Source organism: Ascaphus truei, chromosome 3 (genome assembly GCF_040206685.1).
Source record: "Ascaphus truei isolate aAscTru1 chromosome 3, aAscTru1.hap1, whole genome shotgun sequence".
Taxonomy (NCBI): domain Eukaryota; kingdom Metazoa; phylum Chordata; class Amphibia; order Anura; family Ascaphidae; genus Ascaphus; species Ascaphus truei.
The window spans coordinates 152004244-152022009 of NC_134485.1; the positions used below are offsets into that span (position 1 = coordinate 152004244).

General features: G+C 42.1%; 1 protein-coding gene across 1 annotated transcript in view; it reads left to right on the forward strand.

Moving 5' to 3' along the window:
- CLTC (clathrin heavy chain) overlaps positions 1–17766 on the forward strand; it is a 305075-nt gene that overhangs the window by 215805 nt on the left and 71504 nt on the right. Inside the window, exons 16-29 of the mRNA XM_075589655.1 lie at positions 1423–1565; positions 1997–2231; positions 2722–2844; positions 3319–3464; positions 3972–4155; positions 4237–4429; positions 4685–4842; positions 5158–5322; positions 5402–5509; positions 6254–6421; positions 7497–7646; positions 7928–8059; positions 11662–11772; positions 13624–13794. Coding sequence (XP_075445770.1) covers positions 1423–1565; positions 1997–2231; positions 2722–2844; positions 3319–3464; positions 3972–4155; positions 4237–4429; positions 4685–4842; positions 5158–5322; positions 5402–5509; positions 6254–6421; positions 7497–7646; positions 7928–8059; positions 11662–11772; positions 13624–13794 — 2187 coding nt within the window. The remainder of the gene's footprint in view (positions 1–1422; positions 1566–1996; positions 2232–2721; positions 2845–3318; positions 3465–3971; positions 4156–4236; positions 4430–4684; positions 4843–5157; positions 5323–5401; positions 5510–6253; positions 6422–7496; positions 7647–7927; positions 8060–11661; positions 11773–13623; positions 13795–17766) is intronic.

A 17766-nucleotide genomic window follows, 5' to 3' on the forward strand; every position in this document is an offset into this window, starting at 1 on the left:
AGGTAGCCTTATTGAAGTGTTAAATAAAAAAACAACTTGCCCCTTTTCCAAAGAGGTCTTCCTGGATCTTTATAGTATGCAACCAATAGGAAGTAATCCAAGGGGACTATATGGGACGCTATATTGATACAAATAAAATGGTACCAAAAAGGTAAAAGCAGAAAAAAAAAATCTTTAGCCTGAGAGACTTCCCCAAATGTTGCCATTAGACAAATTATGGCAACCTCACCCAACATTTTCATTTCTTAAGATTGTAAAAAATACAAGTGTCAAGTGTTTGTGTGTAAAGTGTTCATTGCATTTAAATATTAGGTGTTTATACTTTTTAAATGCAAACCTGAAAATAGAGGCAGAAAAGCTAAATAAAATATTAGCACACATCTTGTCTTTTATCCTAAATTAACTCTTTGCTCATATAATTAAAGAAGGGGTTTTAGTTACATATTTTGGCCAAGAAAAAAAAAATCTATTGCCCTCTTCATGGCAACCCCAAATAGGGTATTTTTCCTGCACTGCGTGAACTGAATGTCCCGTACTTCAGGTATGCGGAAACTGGGGGGCACACAAGTTTCCCTGCGCTCTTCCCCGAGGCATTTACAAGCCGGGGGATCGCACAAGGCTTTTGTAACTCACTAACCTTGATTTAAAAGGCTTCGGGTGATGCATCGCCATGGCAACACCGTGGTGTGACATCACATGACCCACTGAGTTGCCGTGGCATCAAATTACGCTGTTGGGTCACACGTCACGTGACCCCGCAGCATCATTTGACGCTTAATATAAGGTGAGAGGTGGCACGAGCACTGGGAGAGAGCAGGCAGGGGGGCACAGGGCAAAAAGTTTGTGCACCCATGCCATACTTGATGCGCTGTGTCCAAAAAAAGAAACGCTTGCCTTGATGGCGTTTAATATCTTATTGGTGGTACAGTCTGTCCTCTGGCAGGATCCCCTTAAAACGGTCACCAGCATCAATCCAAATTAAAAATGAAGAGGTTTGACGTCCACTTGTACAAGTTCTACAAGTGTGTGTCTAAACTTCTTTTCTTTTTATTTTAGTTTTTAATTGTGACTTGATATTACGTGGAGAAGACTTGAACAGCGAAACCCATATAAAAGCCTGCCTAATCATAGGAGGACGGGAGCTAGGAGGCGAACAAGAAATTGCACATCCTCCATAAACATGGGTTAGATGATGGCATTGAGTTGGGGTTGGGAAAGTTGGAGGGTTGTCTGTGTTAAAAGGGTTGGTTTCTCTCTTGGTACTAAAGAGGGAGGTTTGTGTATCTGCTAGATTGACAAAGGGGAAGCAAAATTGTGAGCACATAGGCAGCTTTCACCCCCCTTTCTAATAAAAACAAATACTGAAGTTGCTATCTCATAATGGACAGTGGACTGAACATGTTTATTCATTTCCCACACAAGGTTAACCCTAGTAGGTTGCCAGTTGTTATTGGTGGCTTACTTGATGTGGATTGCTCTGAAGATGTGATTAAGAACCTAATTCTTGTTGTGAGGGGCCAGTTCTCCACTGATGAGCTTGTTGCTGAAGTTGAGAAACGTAACAGGTACAGTTTTTGGTTTTTAACATGCCATAATTTTTGGTCCATCCATATTTTGTTATACATGCAACCAAAGAAAAAGAAGTGTTCGATTTTTAGAGTTTATTGGGTAAGGAACTATATAATACTTGTCTATACCATACACACAAAACATTATACATTGATTGTGAGTGCTTGAGCGCCTCCTGTGCAATAAAGATTAGTGTGTTATGTTGGTTCTCTTTAAATTCTTTAAGGCAACAACCCCATCCCCAGAGGATTTCTGTGGGAAGAAAAGGAAACTTCATTGACACCTCTGCTTTCTCCAGCTTGTTCCCTGCTAATGTTCCATTCAAGCACAAAAAAATATCGAGTCAGTGTTTAGTTATGTGCAAAAATATACACTAACTAGTTTGCATTATTAGAAGGTTAATATTACTTTCCCCCTACCCCCCCAGGTTAAAATTGCTTCTGCCCTGGCTGGAATCTAGAATCCACGAGGGCTGCGAGGAGCCTGCCACCCACAATGCATTGGCTAAAATTTACATCGATAGCAACAATAATCCAGAGCGATTCCTTCGAGAGAACCCATACTATGACAGTCGTGTGGTTGGAAAGTATTGTGAGAAGAGAGATCCCCATCTGGCATGTGTGGCATATGAGCGAGGCCAGTGTGACCTAGAACTGATCAACGTATGTCTGTTTTATATGTACTTACAAATGGGAAAGTCCACCAAAAGTAGAAATCCTCACAAAGCAAACCACATTTTTTTAGACTTTTAAGGTCATTAATTGGACTGGTCACAAAAATACCAACTCTGTGAGAGTATAGTCCTTTTTTGCTAAATGGGTGTTTTCAAGACTCTGACGTGTAAATATGTAGCTCTGTGGATTGGTTTGCTTTCAATAATTGTGTATAAAAACATCTGCTGCCTTAACCTAATCACTGCAAAGCATTGCAAATCTCTCCATTGCTGTAGGTGTTGAACAGTCATTAAATGCAAATAGAACATTGCATGGTTAACTTAACCTCTTAAACATCTGCAACTGCATGCTTTGCAGTTATGAAGTTAATGTGCTAATAGGCATACAGGGTTTCATTTACATCATAAATCAATTAAAATTATAACTTCCTAAAACAACTTTTATCTTTTTGAGTTTAATCCTTTTAATCTTATTTCAGGTTTGCAATGAAAACTCTCTTTTCAAAAGCTTATCTCGCTATTTAGTACGCCGCAAGGATCCTGAATTGTGGGCCAGTGTGTTGCTAGAAAGCAACCCATACAGGAGGCCACTGATTGATCAGGTATATATTTCACTAACCAATACTTTCATTTGCACCATTGTCTCAAAAATGTAGTTTATCTTAAGTTTAGGCATTATTAGGCAATGAGTACTTGCCCTTATAGTTGTCGAATCTACTTTCTCATTTTTAGTTTATGGTATACTGTAGTTCATATATTTTATGCTTCAGATATTGGCCATAGATATTACTGTAGCTTTTATCAGTATAGTCTGGAAATAACCACCCTCACCTTCCCAGTTATTGGTGGTTAAAATACCTTGCATGTGACCCACAATAAATGATTAAACTTTCATTTAACTAACATCTCCTTTTTGTTATGATTTAATCAGTCTGTGGATAATAACTATACACGTAATGGATAAATAAAAGGGTACTATTTTAAATATATTTTCATTGTCGGCACATGTAGCAAATAATTTACTGTTAGAATGTTTTGGAAGTAAACCCTTTATGCTTTGTTTTCCATGTTTTCAGGTTGTACAAACAGCACTGTCTGAAACTCAGGATCCAGAGGAGGTGTCTGTCACTGTAAAAGCCTTCATGACTGCAGACCTCCCCAACGAGCTCATTGAATTGCTGGAGAAGATAGTTTTGGACAACTCCGTCTTCAGTGAGCACAGGTTAAAAAAATATATAATATATATTCTGCAATCACAAATAGTCACATTATCGGAGCTAAATGGTGGTATACATAATTTTTTGGGTTAAACTCTGCTTGGAACTGACCTGAATTCAGCTGTAAAGTTCTCATTAAGGAAAAGTTGATTTTCACTTGCTCTTCACCACTAGACAACTTGATGCCTTCATTTTATTTAGAGGTGTTATCCTTGAATCACTGCTTTTCTAAGATTTATTTACATTTTGGATTGCAGCCCTGTGGATTGAGACTCTAACCTGTATGGAATTAACGAGAAAAACAAATGCCTTTTGTCATTAGAAAGCCAGATTAATGGGCGTTGATTTAAAGTGTGTATTTTACGGTCTACTATGGATTGCTTTTTTAATTTACTTGCAGAGGCTCTCATTTGCATACTTCTATAGTGACTACTCTTCTGCTTTAATGCTCATTCATCGCTACTATTACTGTAGTTATAATAAGGCTTATCCCATATTTCCCATTAATACAGAAATCTACAGAACCTTCTGATCTTGACTGCTATTAAAGCTGACCGTACCAGAGTCATGGAATACATTAATCGTCTGGATAATTATGATGCCCCGGATATTGCAAACATTGCCATCAGTAATGAGCTGTTTGAGGAGGCTTTTGCTATTTTCAGGAAATTTGATGTAAACACATCAGCTGTGCAGGTACACCATGATATATAATTTTGTTTAATCCAGTGCTATATATTTGCACAGCATTAACTATTTCTTAAATACATTTGTTAGGTTTTGATTGAGCAGATTGGGAATTTGGACCGTGCGTATGAATTTGCTGAGCGCTGCAATGAACCTGCTGTTTGGAGTCAACTTGCCAAGGCTCAGTTGCAGAAAGGGATGGTGAAGGAAGCAATTGACTCTTACATTAAAGCAGACGATCCTTCTTCTTACATGGAAGTTGTTCAGGCTGCCAACACCAGTGGTATAGTACATCTAAAATATTGTTCTATTTAACCAGTCTAATGATTATTATCCACAGTAAGTGTAAGAAATATGCCAGCATGACCTTGATTTCCTGTATTTAAGGTGCAGTCCCATCCAGCACGTATGTTCTTTGTCTATTTTATCTGGCGCTTCAATTTTCATTTGCTGTTAAAAAGGAATTCTAGTTAAAAACAGAGGATAGATGTTTTTCATTTCAGTACTGATATTCTAATTTATAATGCATTTTAATTAGGAAATTGGGAAGAGTTGGTTAAGTACTTGCAGATGGCCCGTAAGAAGGCACGAGAATCTTATGTGGAAACTGAGCTCATTTTTGCTCTTGCTAAAACCAACCGGCTTGCTGAACTTGAGGAATTTATAAATGGACCCAACAATGCTCACATTCAACAAGTAAGTCTCAGGATTTCCTAGGACTTATTTCTGACGTCATCCAGTTCTCTAGCAACATTTATGATGAGCCAAACTAGAGGTAATGTAAGAAAATGATGGTTGATGTGTTGTGAAAAGAAATGGATCTTTACATACTGTTGGCAGTTTATGCACAGTTGCAGATAAAATTTGCGCCGTCTCTTTTCTGAAAAGCTTCTGATGTATATTTTGCTGTTTGTCAAGAGATACTGGCATCTGTTTGCTGATTTGAACATTTCACTATGTACTGTATGTCACATTTCAGAAAGTGTTGAGTATTTCACATTTTCCTCTTAGGTTGGTGACCGCTGCTACGATGAAAAAATGTATGATGCTGCTAAGCTCCTCTATAATAATGTCTCAAATTTTGGTCGTTTGGCATCCACGCTGGTTCACCTGGGAGAGTATCAAGCAGCAGTGGATGGAGCTCGGAAGGCGAACAGCACTCGCACTTGGAAAGAGGTGATGAAAGCTGTTATAGGGAAAATCTGCTAGTACATTATTTACTAAGAAATTCTCATCATTGCAATTTTTTTTCCAGGTTTGCTTTGCTTGTGTTGATGGCAAAGAGTTTCGTCTGGCCCAAATGTGTGGGCTTCACATTGTAGTACATGCCGATGAACTGGAGGAGTTAATCAATTATTACCAGGTATGCAGAGGAACACAAATATTCATACTAGCTGGAAGTTGAGGCTGATAAGAATTGTAAAAATATTAAATACTTAGAATAGGTGACAAATCTAGAATTGTTCAAATAAAATAACATAAATTCCCGGGTTGGTTCATTGACCTAATCAAACCACACCCGAAAATACTATCCTTCAATCTGTTTGCTCTGACTTGTTTTCCATTAGCACAATAACTTAAGCAAATACAATTGGAAGATGTTGAAAAAGGCATACAAGGTAATATGGCAAGACATTTATAAGGAAGGCAATAAAAGCAGATGATTAGCAAATAAATCTTGATTATGTGATTTTAGAAAGATCTTGACACATGGAATGATTATCAAATACTGTTACTCAGGATTAATACAGTTCAAATGAATATATTACCAAGACTATTATATTTATTCTAATTATGTATTCTATAAATTTGTGAGGCAGTCTGCCGGTCCAGATATATGGAAGTACCATATAGCCTCACATCCGATTTTAGTTTTGTCGTTTCTCTTAACGATAGGAAGAAATGGTGAATATTGCAACAACATTCAATGATCTGCCACTCCATTTCTCTCATTTCGTTTCACTTTTTCATTAGTACATTTGAAGAAGAACCTATAATGTTTTGAAGCTCTCAATAGAAAGTTAATCTATAAAGAACTATAATATAGGAACTACAAACCTTTAAATAAAGTTACACAAAAAATATGTAATGCTTTGTTCCTCCTTAGGATCGTGGGTATTTTGAAGAACTCATCACCATGCTGGAAGCAGCCTTGGGCCTGGAGCGTGCCCACATGGGGATGTTCACTGAGCTTGCAATCCTCTATTCCAAATTTAAGCCACAGAAAATGAGGGAGCACTTAGAGCTCTTCTGGTCGAGAGTCAATATTCCTAAGGTAGTCTATGTAGGAGCATAATATTGCCATTAGTATCATTTTAATCAAAGGGGAACTGTGAATATAGATTAGGTTTTGGCATAACTATACACTAGCTTGTATGTATTGTGAAAGCGTAGAAATAATATCAATAAGTCAAGGGTTCAAAATATCATTGTGAGTTTATTGCACCAAGGTACAAAATTGAGACAGAATTAAAAAATGAGCTATCTCTGATACATATTGCTTGACATCACACTTTTATACATTTCAAATGAGTAATAACGCCCCTTGAGGGTGCTGGCTTAGAGATAAAGAAAAATATAAGGACTTGTACAAAAACATTATTCATGCAAAAGTATATGCTTCGCAAGCTAACCTTTACCCTACATATCTCCCCGTAATGTGTGCCTCATAACCTCCTGACTTAAGGAGTAACCGCTCAGCCCTCTGTGTGTAGCTGCAAGATAAGAGAAGCGGGGGCTACAAGAATGAGTTTGTTAGAAAAACTGTGACAATGCAATTATTTCAATTTCAAGACTAGTAGGAATTATACGAGGGTTGGTCTTTGCCAGGAGCGATGCTCTGCAGCGCAGCTTTCATACACAAATAAACAGCTGCTATACACATACATGCAAACACTCAAAATGGCTGCTGAGCCAAAATGGTGGTGATGATAGTCTGCGTTCATATAGCCTAAGCCACACACCTTACCTCAAATCTTCACAGTATCGGTATATCTGTAAATACAGTATGAAGATGACAATATGAATGTATTGAAGCGAACTGGCAATCATATTTGACTTTTGGTATTTATTCAGCAATATGTCCTGTAAAAAGCTAAATCCTTGTAAATTAAATCTTTTTTGTATTTTGAAGACCACCGGAGAAAATGACCGGTTCTCCTAACAAAACACGTAAAGAAAAACTACTTTTTTTGTTTTTCTGTTTATAGGACATTTTATTTCACCCTATGAAATCTGTTTTTTTTTTAATGAAACATGGCAAAAAATCAAGTAAATTAAGTGGAATAATTGGTCTCATCAATAGTGTTTGTAGCTTCATATTATTTGCCTACTGTGTGTTCTTTTTATAGGTACTGAGAGCAGCCGAGCATGCTCACCTATGGGCAGAGCTCGTATTCCTGTATGATAAATACGAAGAGTATGATAATGCCATTATCACTATGATGAGCCACCCCACAGATGCATGGAAGGAAGGACAATTTAAAGATATCATTACAAAGGTTAATCTTGTTTTTGAAGCTCTTAAACCTTTCCTGCTAGTGAAGCTATAAGGTTAATTTATTGGTGTCAAAATGTGATTGTTTGCTAGATGTAATATTACCTAGATGAGCTTATGCATAAACTTGCAGAATCATATTTTCCTTAAATGTTGCTCACCGTTATGCTAAATATTTCTGTATAAGTCTTGGCTTTATCTAGATTTTTCTGGATATCATGATTCTCTAGGTAGATAATAGTTCGTGTTTTTTCAGATGTATGTAAATATTCTTTGTTTTTATAGGTGGCCAATGTTGAATTGTATTATAGAGCAGTACAGTTTTACTTAGAATTTAAGCCCCTGTTGCTGAACGATCTCCTGATGGTGCTTTCCCCAAGGCTTGACCATACCCGTGCTGTCAACTACTTCAGCAAGGTAAATGATTTACATTTATGTGCCCAGATAAACATAAGCAAGAGCTCCAACAACCAATTGAAACCTCATTGTACCCTATTACACAAGTTTAAATAGTAGCTATATAAAAATGGCTCTTCATGGATAAGGTGATATTTTATAGAATTCTAACTGAGTGCATGTAAGTCACCTTTTTGTAATGCATCCTTTGTTTTCCAGGCAGGGATACTCTGACTTGAAGGTTTTACAAACACGAATGTTGTTGCTGGCATCTCCTCTTTCATTATATCTACCACTGATAATTTATTATACTGTGAAAGGAGTGGGGATGGAGGGTAACTTCCCTACAACAGTATGTAGAAAATAGTGTTAATTGAAACTAATGTTAAGGGGTAGTACCAGAGGATTTGACATTGTAGATAACACATGGCGGTAGCTGAAAGGAAAGAGATTTCTTATATTTGGTGCACTCTCTATTTTAATTAGCCATGATACAATTATTCTGTGAAAAGTAACGTTGTCATTGCTTGGATGAAATATTGATGCTAGTGTATCTCTAAAAGCATAAATTAAAACATATCTTTTAATTGAAATTAAATTCAGTTTAAGGATAACAACTAATTAAAGCAATTGGTGTTAGAGATCCCAGCTATGCCATGAATAAGGTGCACTAGCTGCACCTATGATAATGGTGTAGGGGTCACAGTTTAGTGTTTATTACTAATTTGTTACCAAATTAATGTGCTCCAACGTGACATTACACATATAAAGAACCCTTAATATGAACTATATTTAAAAATGACTGCAGTATTGCCAACTATGCGATTTAAAACACGTTACAAGGTTTGAGATATAAATGAATGTATTCAATACAACCTGATAATTATGGATAACTGAATAGCAACAGTGATGATGTCTATATCACTGATGTTGCATGAGCGCGAGATCTGAGAGCAGGAGCAACTTCAGATAAAGTATTCTGGAGTGAAAATATGGTCTGCTTTCCGCCAACGGTAGCAGGTCTACCCTGTGGACTAGACTGCCTCCCGGGAGGTCCCTTTCAGGTTCAATGTGCTGGACAGGATAGCTGGACAGGCGCCTGGAGACAAGTGAATAATTCGGACACAAGGTATCGTTCTCACTCACTGGTCTGCTTTAATGGGCACATGCATCAGTTCTTATAGCCCTTTCGGGTTGTTGTCACATAGTTACAATTCATTCAGGTTGCCAGTTGCCATGTACACTTAACAGAAGTCAGTAGTTGTTAACAATGCCATATTCCTTTCAGTTACCCCCCAGCCCAGCTATCGTTGCTATAGTTATCCTTAACAAAGCTATTTTCTGTCAGCTAACCCCCAGTTGCCGTGGCTAGCGTACATTGCTGATAGGACAGTTTGAATATTTCAGGATTCTGGTCAAACAGGATATATGGGGCTTGATCTCAGCAGGGAGCAACTGTATTAGAAGTGACTTCTGGTCTGTGTTAAAACAGAGTTCCCATACTTTTTCCCTACAGCTATACACATTGTACCTGAGCTGACAAAAATGGAGCATATATTCTTAAACATACTGTATAAACATAGGACCCCTACCAAAATATACATTAACATGGAGCTTCTGATTTAGCAATGTCGTTCTAGGAACGCACCGAATGATATCCTGTTTCACCTTTGCCCCTCTCCTATATACCCTGTAAATGGTAGTGGATGCATTACTTCGAAATAACACATCATTTATGAATCCTCATGCCAAGAAAGGATTTTATATAGGGATAGGGCGATAATTCCATTTCTAATCCTTTTTAGGACACCTACCACTTGTGTCCTAAGTCTGTATGAGACATTTAGCATAGAGACAACAGCATTAACGCTATTAAAGCTACTAGGATGTCATTAGTTTTCTATTTACTCTATTATTCAGTTATCCAGAATTTTCAGGTATTGCATACATTTATTTATCTCTCAGCCCCTGTAGCATGTTTTAATCACACAGTTGACAATACATCTGTCTTTTTTTTTTCTTTTTTTTTAACTATAGTTCACGCTAAGGGTTCTTTATATCTGTAATGTCACATGTTGGATCACATTTATTTTGGTAATGGCATTACATAATTCCAAGTGTTTATTACTAATTTGATAAGAAGCCAAACTGTGATCCCTACACCATTAACATCATAGGTGCAGCTAGTTAGCTACCTTAGGCCTGGGACATAGTAAACACTTTTGTGCTGCTGCTCGCTGTTGCTTGCTGCCGCTCGCTCTACCAGGAGCTTTTTGCTGTCCTGGCAGAGGAGACAGCAAGCGCGCTTGGGAGGCGGGTATCACTGTGTGTGTGTGTGTGTCACTTGGTAGCTGTCTGTGTGTGTGTGTGTGTGTGTGTGTGTGTGTGTGTGTGTGTGTGTGTGTGTGTGTGTGTGTGTGTGTGTGTGTGTGTGTGTGTGTGTATTATATAATATTTTAAAAATTAAAAAATAAGACCTGTTGTGAGAATAAATTATTTATTAACATTGTGCAACTTTGATAAATATATTCTGACACACACACACAGATACACACACACACACATACACATACACACACACACATACACACACACACACACACACATACATACGCACAGACACACACACACACACATACACACACACACACACACATACACACACACACACACACACACACATACATACGCACACACAGGCACACACGCACACACACACACACACACACAGACACACACCCCTCTGTGCTGTGCTGGTCTGGTGACTCTGCTATCTCACCGGCACAGTAGGGGGAAAAAAAAGGGCTGCAGACCCATTGGATGGGAGTGGTCACATGACCGCTCCTCCGCTCCCCCGCTCCCCCAAGCGGCAACATTTCAAACTCTCCTGTCTCTTCTGATTTTCTCAGCCTCCGCACGCATCAGCAAGCATGCGGAGGGAGAAACTATAGCCGCGCTGATTACAGATTCAGGGGCTTTGTGCATCTGTTCAGCCCGCCTCAGCGACGCTGATTTTACTATGTCCCAGGCCTTATCAGTGCCTCAGCTGGGATCTCTGGGTTTTTATCCTTTAATAAAACTGAATTTATTTCAAATGAATAAATGAAAAGATGTTTTAATTTGTCCTTTCAGAGATGCACTATCACTGATATTTCATCCAAGTAATGACATAAAAGTACTTTTCACATGATATATTTCACATGATATCATTGCTAATTAAAATAGGGAGTGCACCAAATAAGAGGAGCTGCTCATTTATTGTGTAGAGTAATAATGTACTATGTTAGAGCACCAGACCTAAACCAAGAGATTGGGATCTCTTCTCTGAAAGTCATGGCAACAAATGGTAATAGAATTTGAAAAACAATATATTTTTTAACTGATTTTATAGATTGTATGGATGTAACGCCGGAAGAAATAGCCTGAGCTGTAAATTGTTTTGATTCAGTAAACTAATGCAAATCAACAAACCAATTACAGTATAGCATTGAATTTGTAGAGCACAACAAATAAATGGACAATTTTGTTTTGAGTCCTACTGTACATTAGATCTTCAAATTATTTAACTATCCATTTTGTCTACAGTAAAAACATATTTTTGGGTTGTATTTTATTATTTAAAGGTGAAACAGCTTCCTTTGGTTAAACCATACCTGCGCTCAGTTCAGAACCATAACAACAAATCTGTAAACGAGTCTCTGAACAACCTCTTCATTACAGAAGAAGATTACCAGGTAGGACTTTATATAAAAAATGTATTTATTTATTTTTAACTGTGCATGTGCTTTAGAAACTACATTTTGTCTGTTCTTCAAATACATAAATAAAGGTCCAATATTGTATTCTACTGTCTTGCTCCAATAATTAGCCACAGCAGCAAAGATGTGTTTCTATCCCTCCCCCTCTTTTTCCCCTCCTCTACTCCCCCCTCTCTTTCTCTTTTTCCCTCTTTCTTCCCCCCCCACCCCCTCTTCTTTCTCCCCACCCCCTCTTCTTTCTCCCCACCCCCTCTTCTTTCTGGTCTGCGTTTACGCGTCTGCATATTGTCCCCCTTATATATTTCCCTTGGAACAGGGGAGCGCACACTTTTTGAGTTGCTCGCCCCTGCCTGCTCGCTTTCGCGCCCCCTCAACTTGTTTAGCGACGTCAAATGACGCTGTGACATCACGTGACCCCGTTGCCATGGAGACGGCTGTGTGACATCACTCCGCATGACATGACGCCACATTACCATAGCAACACATCGTACCAGCTCTGCAGAATCCCGGTAAGTGAGTGGCAGAGGCCTCACGCGATCCCCGACATTTAAATGCCATGGGGAAGAGCGCAGGACCTCTGCAACCGCCGGTGCCCCCCCCCCCCCAAACAAATCCAGCGCCCCCTCCCCCACTTTGCGCACCGCTGCCCTAGAATATGGTATTTTTATCCCGCAATGCTTATTGTAACAGTTGCAGTCCCGAGCCCAGGTTAGTGTAAAAATGTTACGTTTTAAATCATGTGTTCATTTCTATACAGACAGTCCTGGTAATCCGTGAGGTAGCCAGGATGTCTGCATAGAGATCGTGGATCAAAGAGGAGAAGGCATGTCGAGAGGTGTTAGAACGTTTGATCAGCGGAGAAGGGCGGAGTACCGGGTCTGGGAGCAAGGACTCCCCAAGGGGAGTCTTTGCCCAGACTCGGTGGAACCTACCCAGCGAGTGGTACGGGGTTGGTATTGGGAATCCGTTGCTGGTAGGCATGATTCCCATTGGCCAGTTTGAATTTCCCGCTTTCCGGCATCCTTACACACACCCTCCTCTGACGCGTACAGCCAGACGAGCCCCCAGCTCTGATTGGCTGATACAGCTATGATCCGTTCTCTGATTGGTCGCCAGACCCTTCTCCATGTTGAACATAGAACAGCGAGGTCTATGTAAGGGGACTGGCTGATCAGAGACCCAGACGATCTCTGGCTTGTGTTGGTGAGGCATTGGCGGGCTTTTCAAAAGTGCTTTGCTCCGAATAGCAGAGCACTCGGCACAGAGTTTGCCAGAGAAGCCTGACTAGCTGAGACCAAGTTCTGAGTTTGCGGCCAAGTCCCAGCTTTTTCCTTGCTCGCGGTTAGCAGGTATAGCCAGGTATCTTCCCCGAGGAAGGTACCATGAAGTTTCTGGACCAGGAGAGGACAGCTTAAGCCTTCTGAAGCAGGCACCCTGCACTTAGTTGAGGCTAGAGACTCTTCCCAGACCCACAGTTAAGTGTGTGTTCTTCTGCATTTTGTGTATCATTGTGTGTGTGCTGGTCTCGCCAGAATAAACCTCCTTATATTCTACTACCTTGTTCTGCCTAGTGAATTGATCCCTGAAGGTAAAAGTGTTAAAAGTACTGGTCTCCTGTGACACTCCCTTTCCCCTCTTCCTTTCCCTTCCCTCTATTCCTTTCCCTTCTCCCTATTCATTTCCCCTCTCTATTCTTCAATTCCCTCCCCTCTCTCTCCCTCTTCAAGTTCGATGCTACTACTCTGCTACTTGAAAACATTTGGAGTGGTTTGATGGAAATAAGGCAAGTTTAAATATTTTTAAAAAATGCATATTTATCTTTTTAAGGCACTTCGCACATCCATAGATGCATATGACAACTTTGATAACATTTCCCTCGCTCAACGTTTGGAGAAGCATGAGCTGATTGAGTTTCGAAGAATCGCTGCATACCTTTTCAAGGGTAATAATCGTTGGAAACAGAGTGTTGAGCTTTGCAAGAAAGATAGACTTTACAAGGTACTCTCTGGCATAAATATTGTGTAGGACCTTACTGACCTACCTGAAGATTAATATGTTGCAGTATAAATCAAACGGCTATATTGGGTTTTTTTTTAATTGGAATATAATGAAATGCTAAGGTCCTTGAACAACTTCAATAATCTTTTACACCTATCTGTTTTCTAACTACACTATAACAAATAGGAGGTACCCCGCTACAGCTAGATAATGTATAGGAAATGATTGAGGGTAAGGTGCTCTGGGTGGTGAAAATGGATAGGTAGTTAGAGAGCAAGAACCCAGTTTAGCACTCAGTGCCCTAATTGAATGTTTGGTGAGTATATTAAAATAAACTTTTAATGGTCATCAGTATTAAAGTAATGGGGTTACAAGTCCAATGATTAGACACACATTAAATCCAATGTTGAGTACTTAAGGCACTCAGGATTATAAATGATAGGAACAATTGAGTGGGATTAAATCAAAGTTCCCAGGGGAGCTGGTGTGCAGCTGACCCTAATGAGGTGTACTGCACCGACACACTTTATTCGAGCAAATACCCAGTATGTACCTGTCAGATACCTGGAATGCGCCGCTCCTCACCTCTGACAAGCCCCGTTGCGTTTGCCTTCCCAGCCTGGGTTCATGCCTGGCTGACGGGCGGCTGATCTGTTAAATGATAATGATTAGGATTTAATAGGCTGCAATGCTTCGCGTGTCTACCAGATGGCATAAATTCATGAATTGTAATGCAGTATATATATATATACTGTGCAGTATTGCAGCCAGCGGGAATAAAATGCTTCAATCCCTGCCTGGAAAATAACCCAATATACTCGGGCAGAAAACAGTCACAAACCTCAATACACCCGGGTATACCTGAATTCGTGGGACTAGCCAAGCTCGAATAAAGTGTGTCGCCAGTGTATCTTAACACAGCAGGGATAGGGCATAGGTGAGGGATGTGTATATATAGGCAGTCACTATTAATGTTGGACTGCCTATAGGTATACTGTCCTATTACGTTGGTATGCTGGTAGAGTGACAATAGTGTCACATGCAGAGACTGCCACTGTGTAAAGAAGTAGAATATATACTGACAGCAGTCAGGTAAAGCAGTGGATAGACAGCGTGCAGGTACCTAATTGGTGGTGTGGCTAATTGGGTATGCCTGTGCCCATATTAATGAATGGGCTCAACCACCAGGTACTATGCTAAAGTTGATAGATATGTCTCTACAGGTATGCAGTGAGTATTATACCAGCAGTACAATGCTACGGTGTGGCCATATGCTTGCCTATGTCCATATTATTGAATGGACACACACACACATCGGTGTGGGAGAGAGTGAGTGTGTGGGAGAGAGTGAGTGTGTGGGAGAGAGTGAGTGTGTGGGAGAGAGTGAGTGTGTGGGAGAGAGTGAGTGTGTGGGAGAGAGTGAGTGTGTGGGAGAGAGTGAGTGTGTGGGAGAGAGTGAGTGTGTGGGAGAGAGAGTGAGTGTGTGGGAGAGAGAGTGAGTGTGTGGGAGAGAGAGTGAGTGTGTGGGAGAGAGAGTGAGTGTGTGGGAGAGAGAGTGAGTGTGTGGGAGAGAGAGTGAGTGTGTGGGAGAGAGAGTGAGTGTGTGGGAGAGAGTGAGTGTGTGGGAGAGAGTGAGTGTGTGGGAGAGAGTGAGTGTGTGGGAGAGAGTGAGTGTGTGGGAGAGAGAGTGAGTGTGTGGGAGAGAGAGTGAGTGTGTGGGAGAGAGTGAGTGTGTGGGAGAGAGTGAGTGTGTGGGAGAGAGTGAGTGTGTGGGAGAGAGTGAGTGTGTGGGAGAGAGTGAGTGTGTGGGGGTCAGAGAGTGAGTGTGTGGGGGTCAGAGAGTGAGTGTGTGGGGGTCAGAGAGTGAGTGTGTGGGGGTCAGAGAGTGAGTGTGGGGGGGTCAGAGAGTGAGTGTGGGGGGGTCAGAGAGTGAGTGTGTGGGGGTCAGAGAGTGAGTGTGTGGGGGTCAGAGAGTGAGTGTGTGGGGGTCAGAGAGAGAGAGTGTGGGGGTCAGAGGGAGAGAGAGCGTGTGGGGGTCAGAGGGAGAGAGAGCGTGTGGGGGTCAGAGGGAGAGAGAGCATGTGGGTCAGAGGGAGAGAGAGCATGTGGGTCAGAGGGAGAGAGAGCATGTGGGTCAGAGAGAGAAAGCATACTGTATGGGTCAGAGAGAGAGCATGTGGGTCAGAGGGAGAGCGAGTGTGGGTCAGAGAGAGAGAGCGTGGGTCAGAGAGTGTGGGTCAGAGAGAGAGAGAGTGTGGGTCAGAGAGAGAGAGAGTGTGGGTCAGAGAGAGAGAGAGTGTGGGTCAGAGAGAGAGAGAGTGTGGGTCAGAGAGAGAGAGTGTGGGTTAGAGAGAGAGAGAGAGTGTGGGTCAGATAGAGAGAGAGAGTGTGGGTCAGATAGAGAGAGAGAGTGTGGGTCAGATAGAGAGAGAGAGTGTGGGTCAGATAGAGAGAGAGAGTGTGGGTCAGATAGAGAGAGAGAGTGTGGGTCAGATAGAGAGAGAGAGTGTGGGTCAGATAGAGAGAGAGAGTGTGGGTCAGATAGAGAGTGTGAGTCAGAAAGAGAGAGAGAGTGTGGGTCAGAAAGAGAGAGAGAGTGTGGGTCAGAAAGAGAGAGAGTGTGGGTCAGAAAGAGAGAGAGAGTGTGGGTCAGAAAGAGAGAGAGAGTGTGGGTCAGAAAGAGAGAGAGAGTGTGGGTCAGAAAGAGAGAGAGAGTGTGGGTCAGAAAGAGAGAGAGAGAGAGAGTGTGGGTCAGAGAGAGTGTGGGTCAGAGAGAGAGAGAGAGTGTGGGTCAGAGAGAGTGTGGGTCAGAAAGAGAGAGAGTGTGGGTCAGAGAGAGAGAGAGAGTGTGGGTCAGAGAGAGAGTGTGGGTCAGAGAGAGTGTGGGTCAGAGAGAGAGAGAGTGGGTCAGAGAGAGAGAGTGGGTCAGAGAGAGAGAGAGAGTGGGTGTGTGTGGGTCAGAGAGGGAGAGTTGGTGTGTGTGGGTCAGAGAGGGAGCGTGGGTGTGTGGGTCAGAGAGTGGGTGTGTGTGGGTCAGAGAGGGAGAGTGGGTGTGTGTGGGTTAGAGAGGGAGAGTGGGTGGGTGTGGGTCAGAGAGGGAGAGTGGGTGTGTGTGGGTCAGAGAGGGAGAGGGTGTGTGTGGGTCAGAGAGGGAGAGTGGGTGTGTGTGGGTCAGAGAAGGAGAGGGTGTGTGTGGGTCAGAGAAGGAGAGTGGGTGTGTGTGGGTCAGAGAGGGAGAGTGGGTGTGTGTGGGTCAGAGAGGGAGAGTGGGTGTGTGTGGGTCAGAGGGAGAGTGGGTGTGTGTGGGTCAGAGAGGGAGAGTGGGTGTGGGTGGGTCAGAGAGTGGGTGTGGGTGGGTCAGAGAGTGGGTGTGGGTGGGTCAGAGAGGGAGAGTGGGTGTGGGTGGGTCAGAGAGGGAGAGTGGGTGTGGGTGGGTCAGAGTGGGAGAGTGGGTGTGGGTGGGTCAGAGTGGGAGAGTGGGTGTGGGTGGGTCAGAGTGGGAGAGTGGGTGTGGGTGGTTCAGAGAGGGAGAGTGGGTGTGGGTGGTTCAGAGAGGGAGAGTGGGTGTGGGTGGGTCAGAGAGTGAGAGTGGGTGTGGGTGGGTCAGAGAGTGAGAGTGGGTGTGGGTGGGTCAGAAAGTGAGAGTGGTTGTGGGTGGGTCAGAGAGTGAGAGTGGGTGTGGGTGGGTCAGAGAGTGAGAGTGGGTGGGTCAGAGAGTGAGAGGGTCTGAGAGAGTGAGAGGGTCTGAGAGAGTGAGAGGGTCTGAGAGAGTGAGAGGGTCTGAGAGAGTGAGAGTGTCTGAGAGAGTGAGCGTGAGAGTGTCTGAGAGAGAGTGTGTCTAAGAGAGTGAGAGTGTGTCTGAGAGAGAGTGTGTCTAAGAGGGTGAGAGTGTGTCTGACAGAGTGAGTGTCTCTCACTCAGACACTCTCACTCACTCACTCTCTCTGACACACTCTCTCTGACACACTCTCT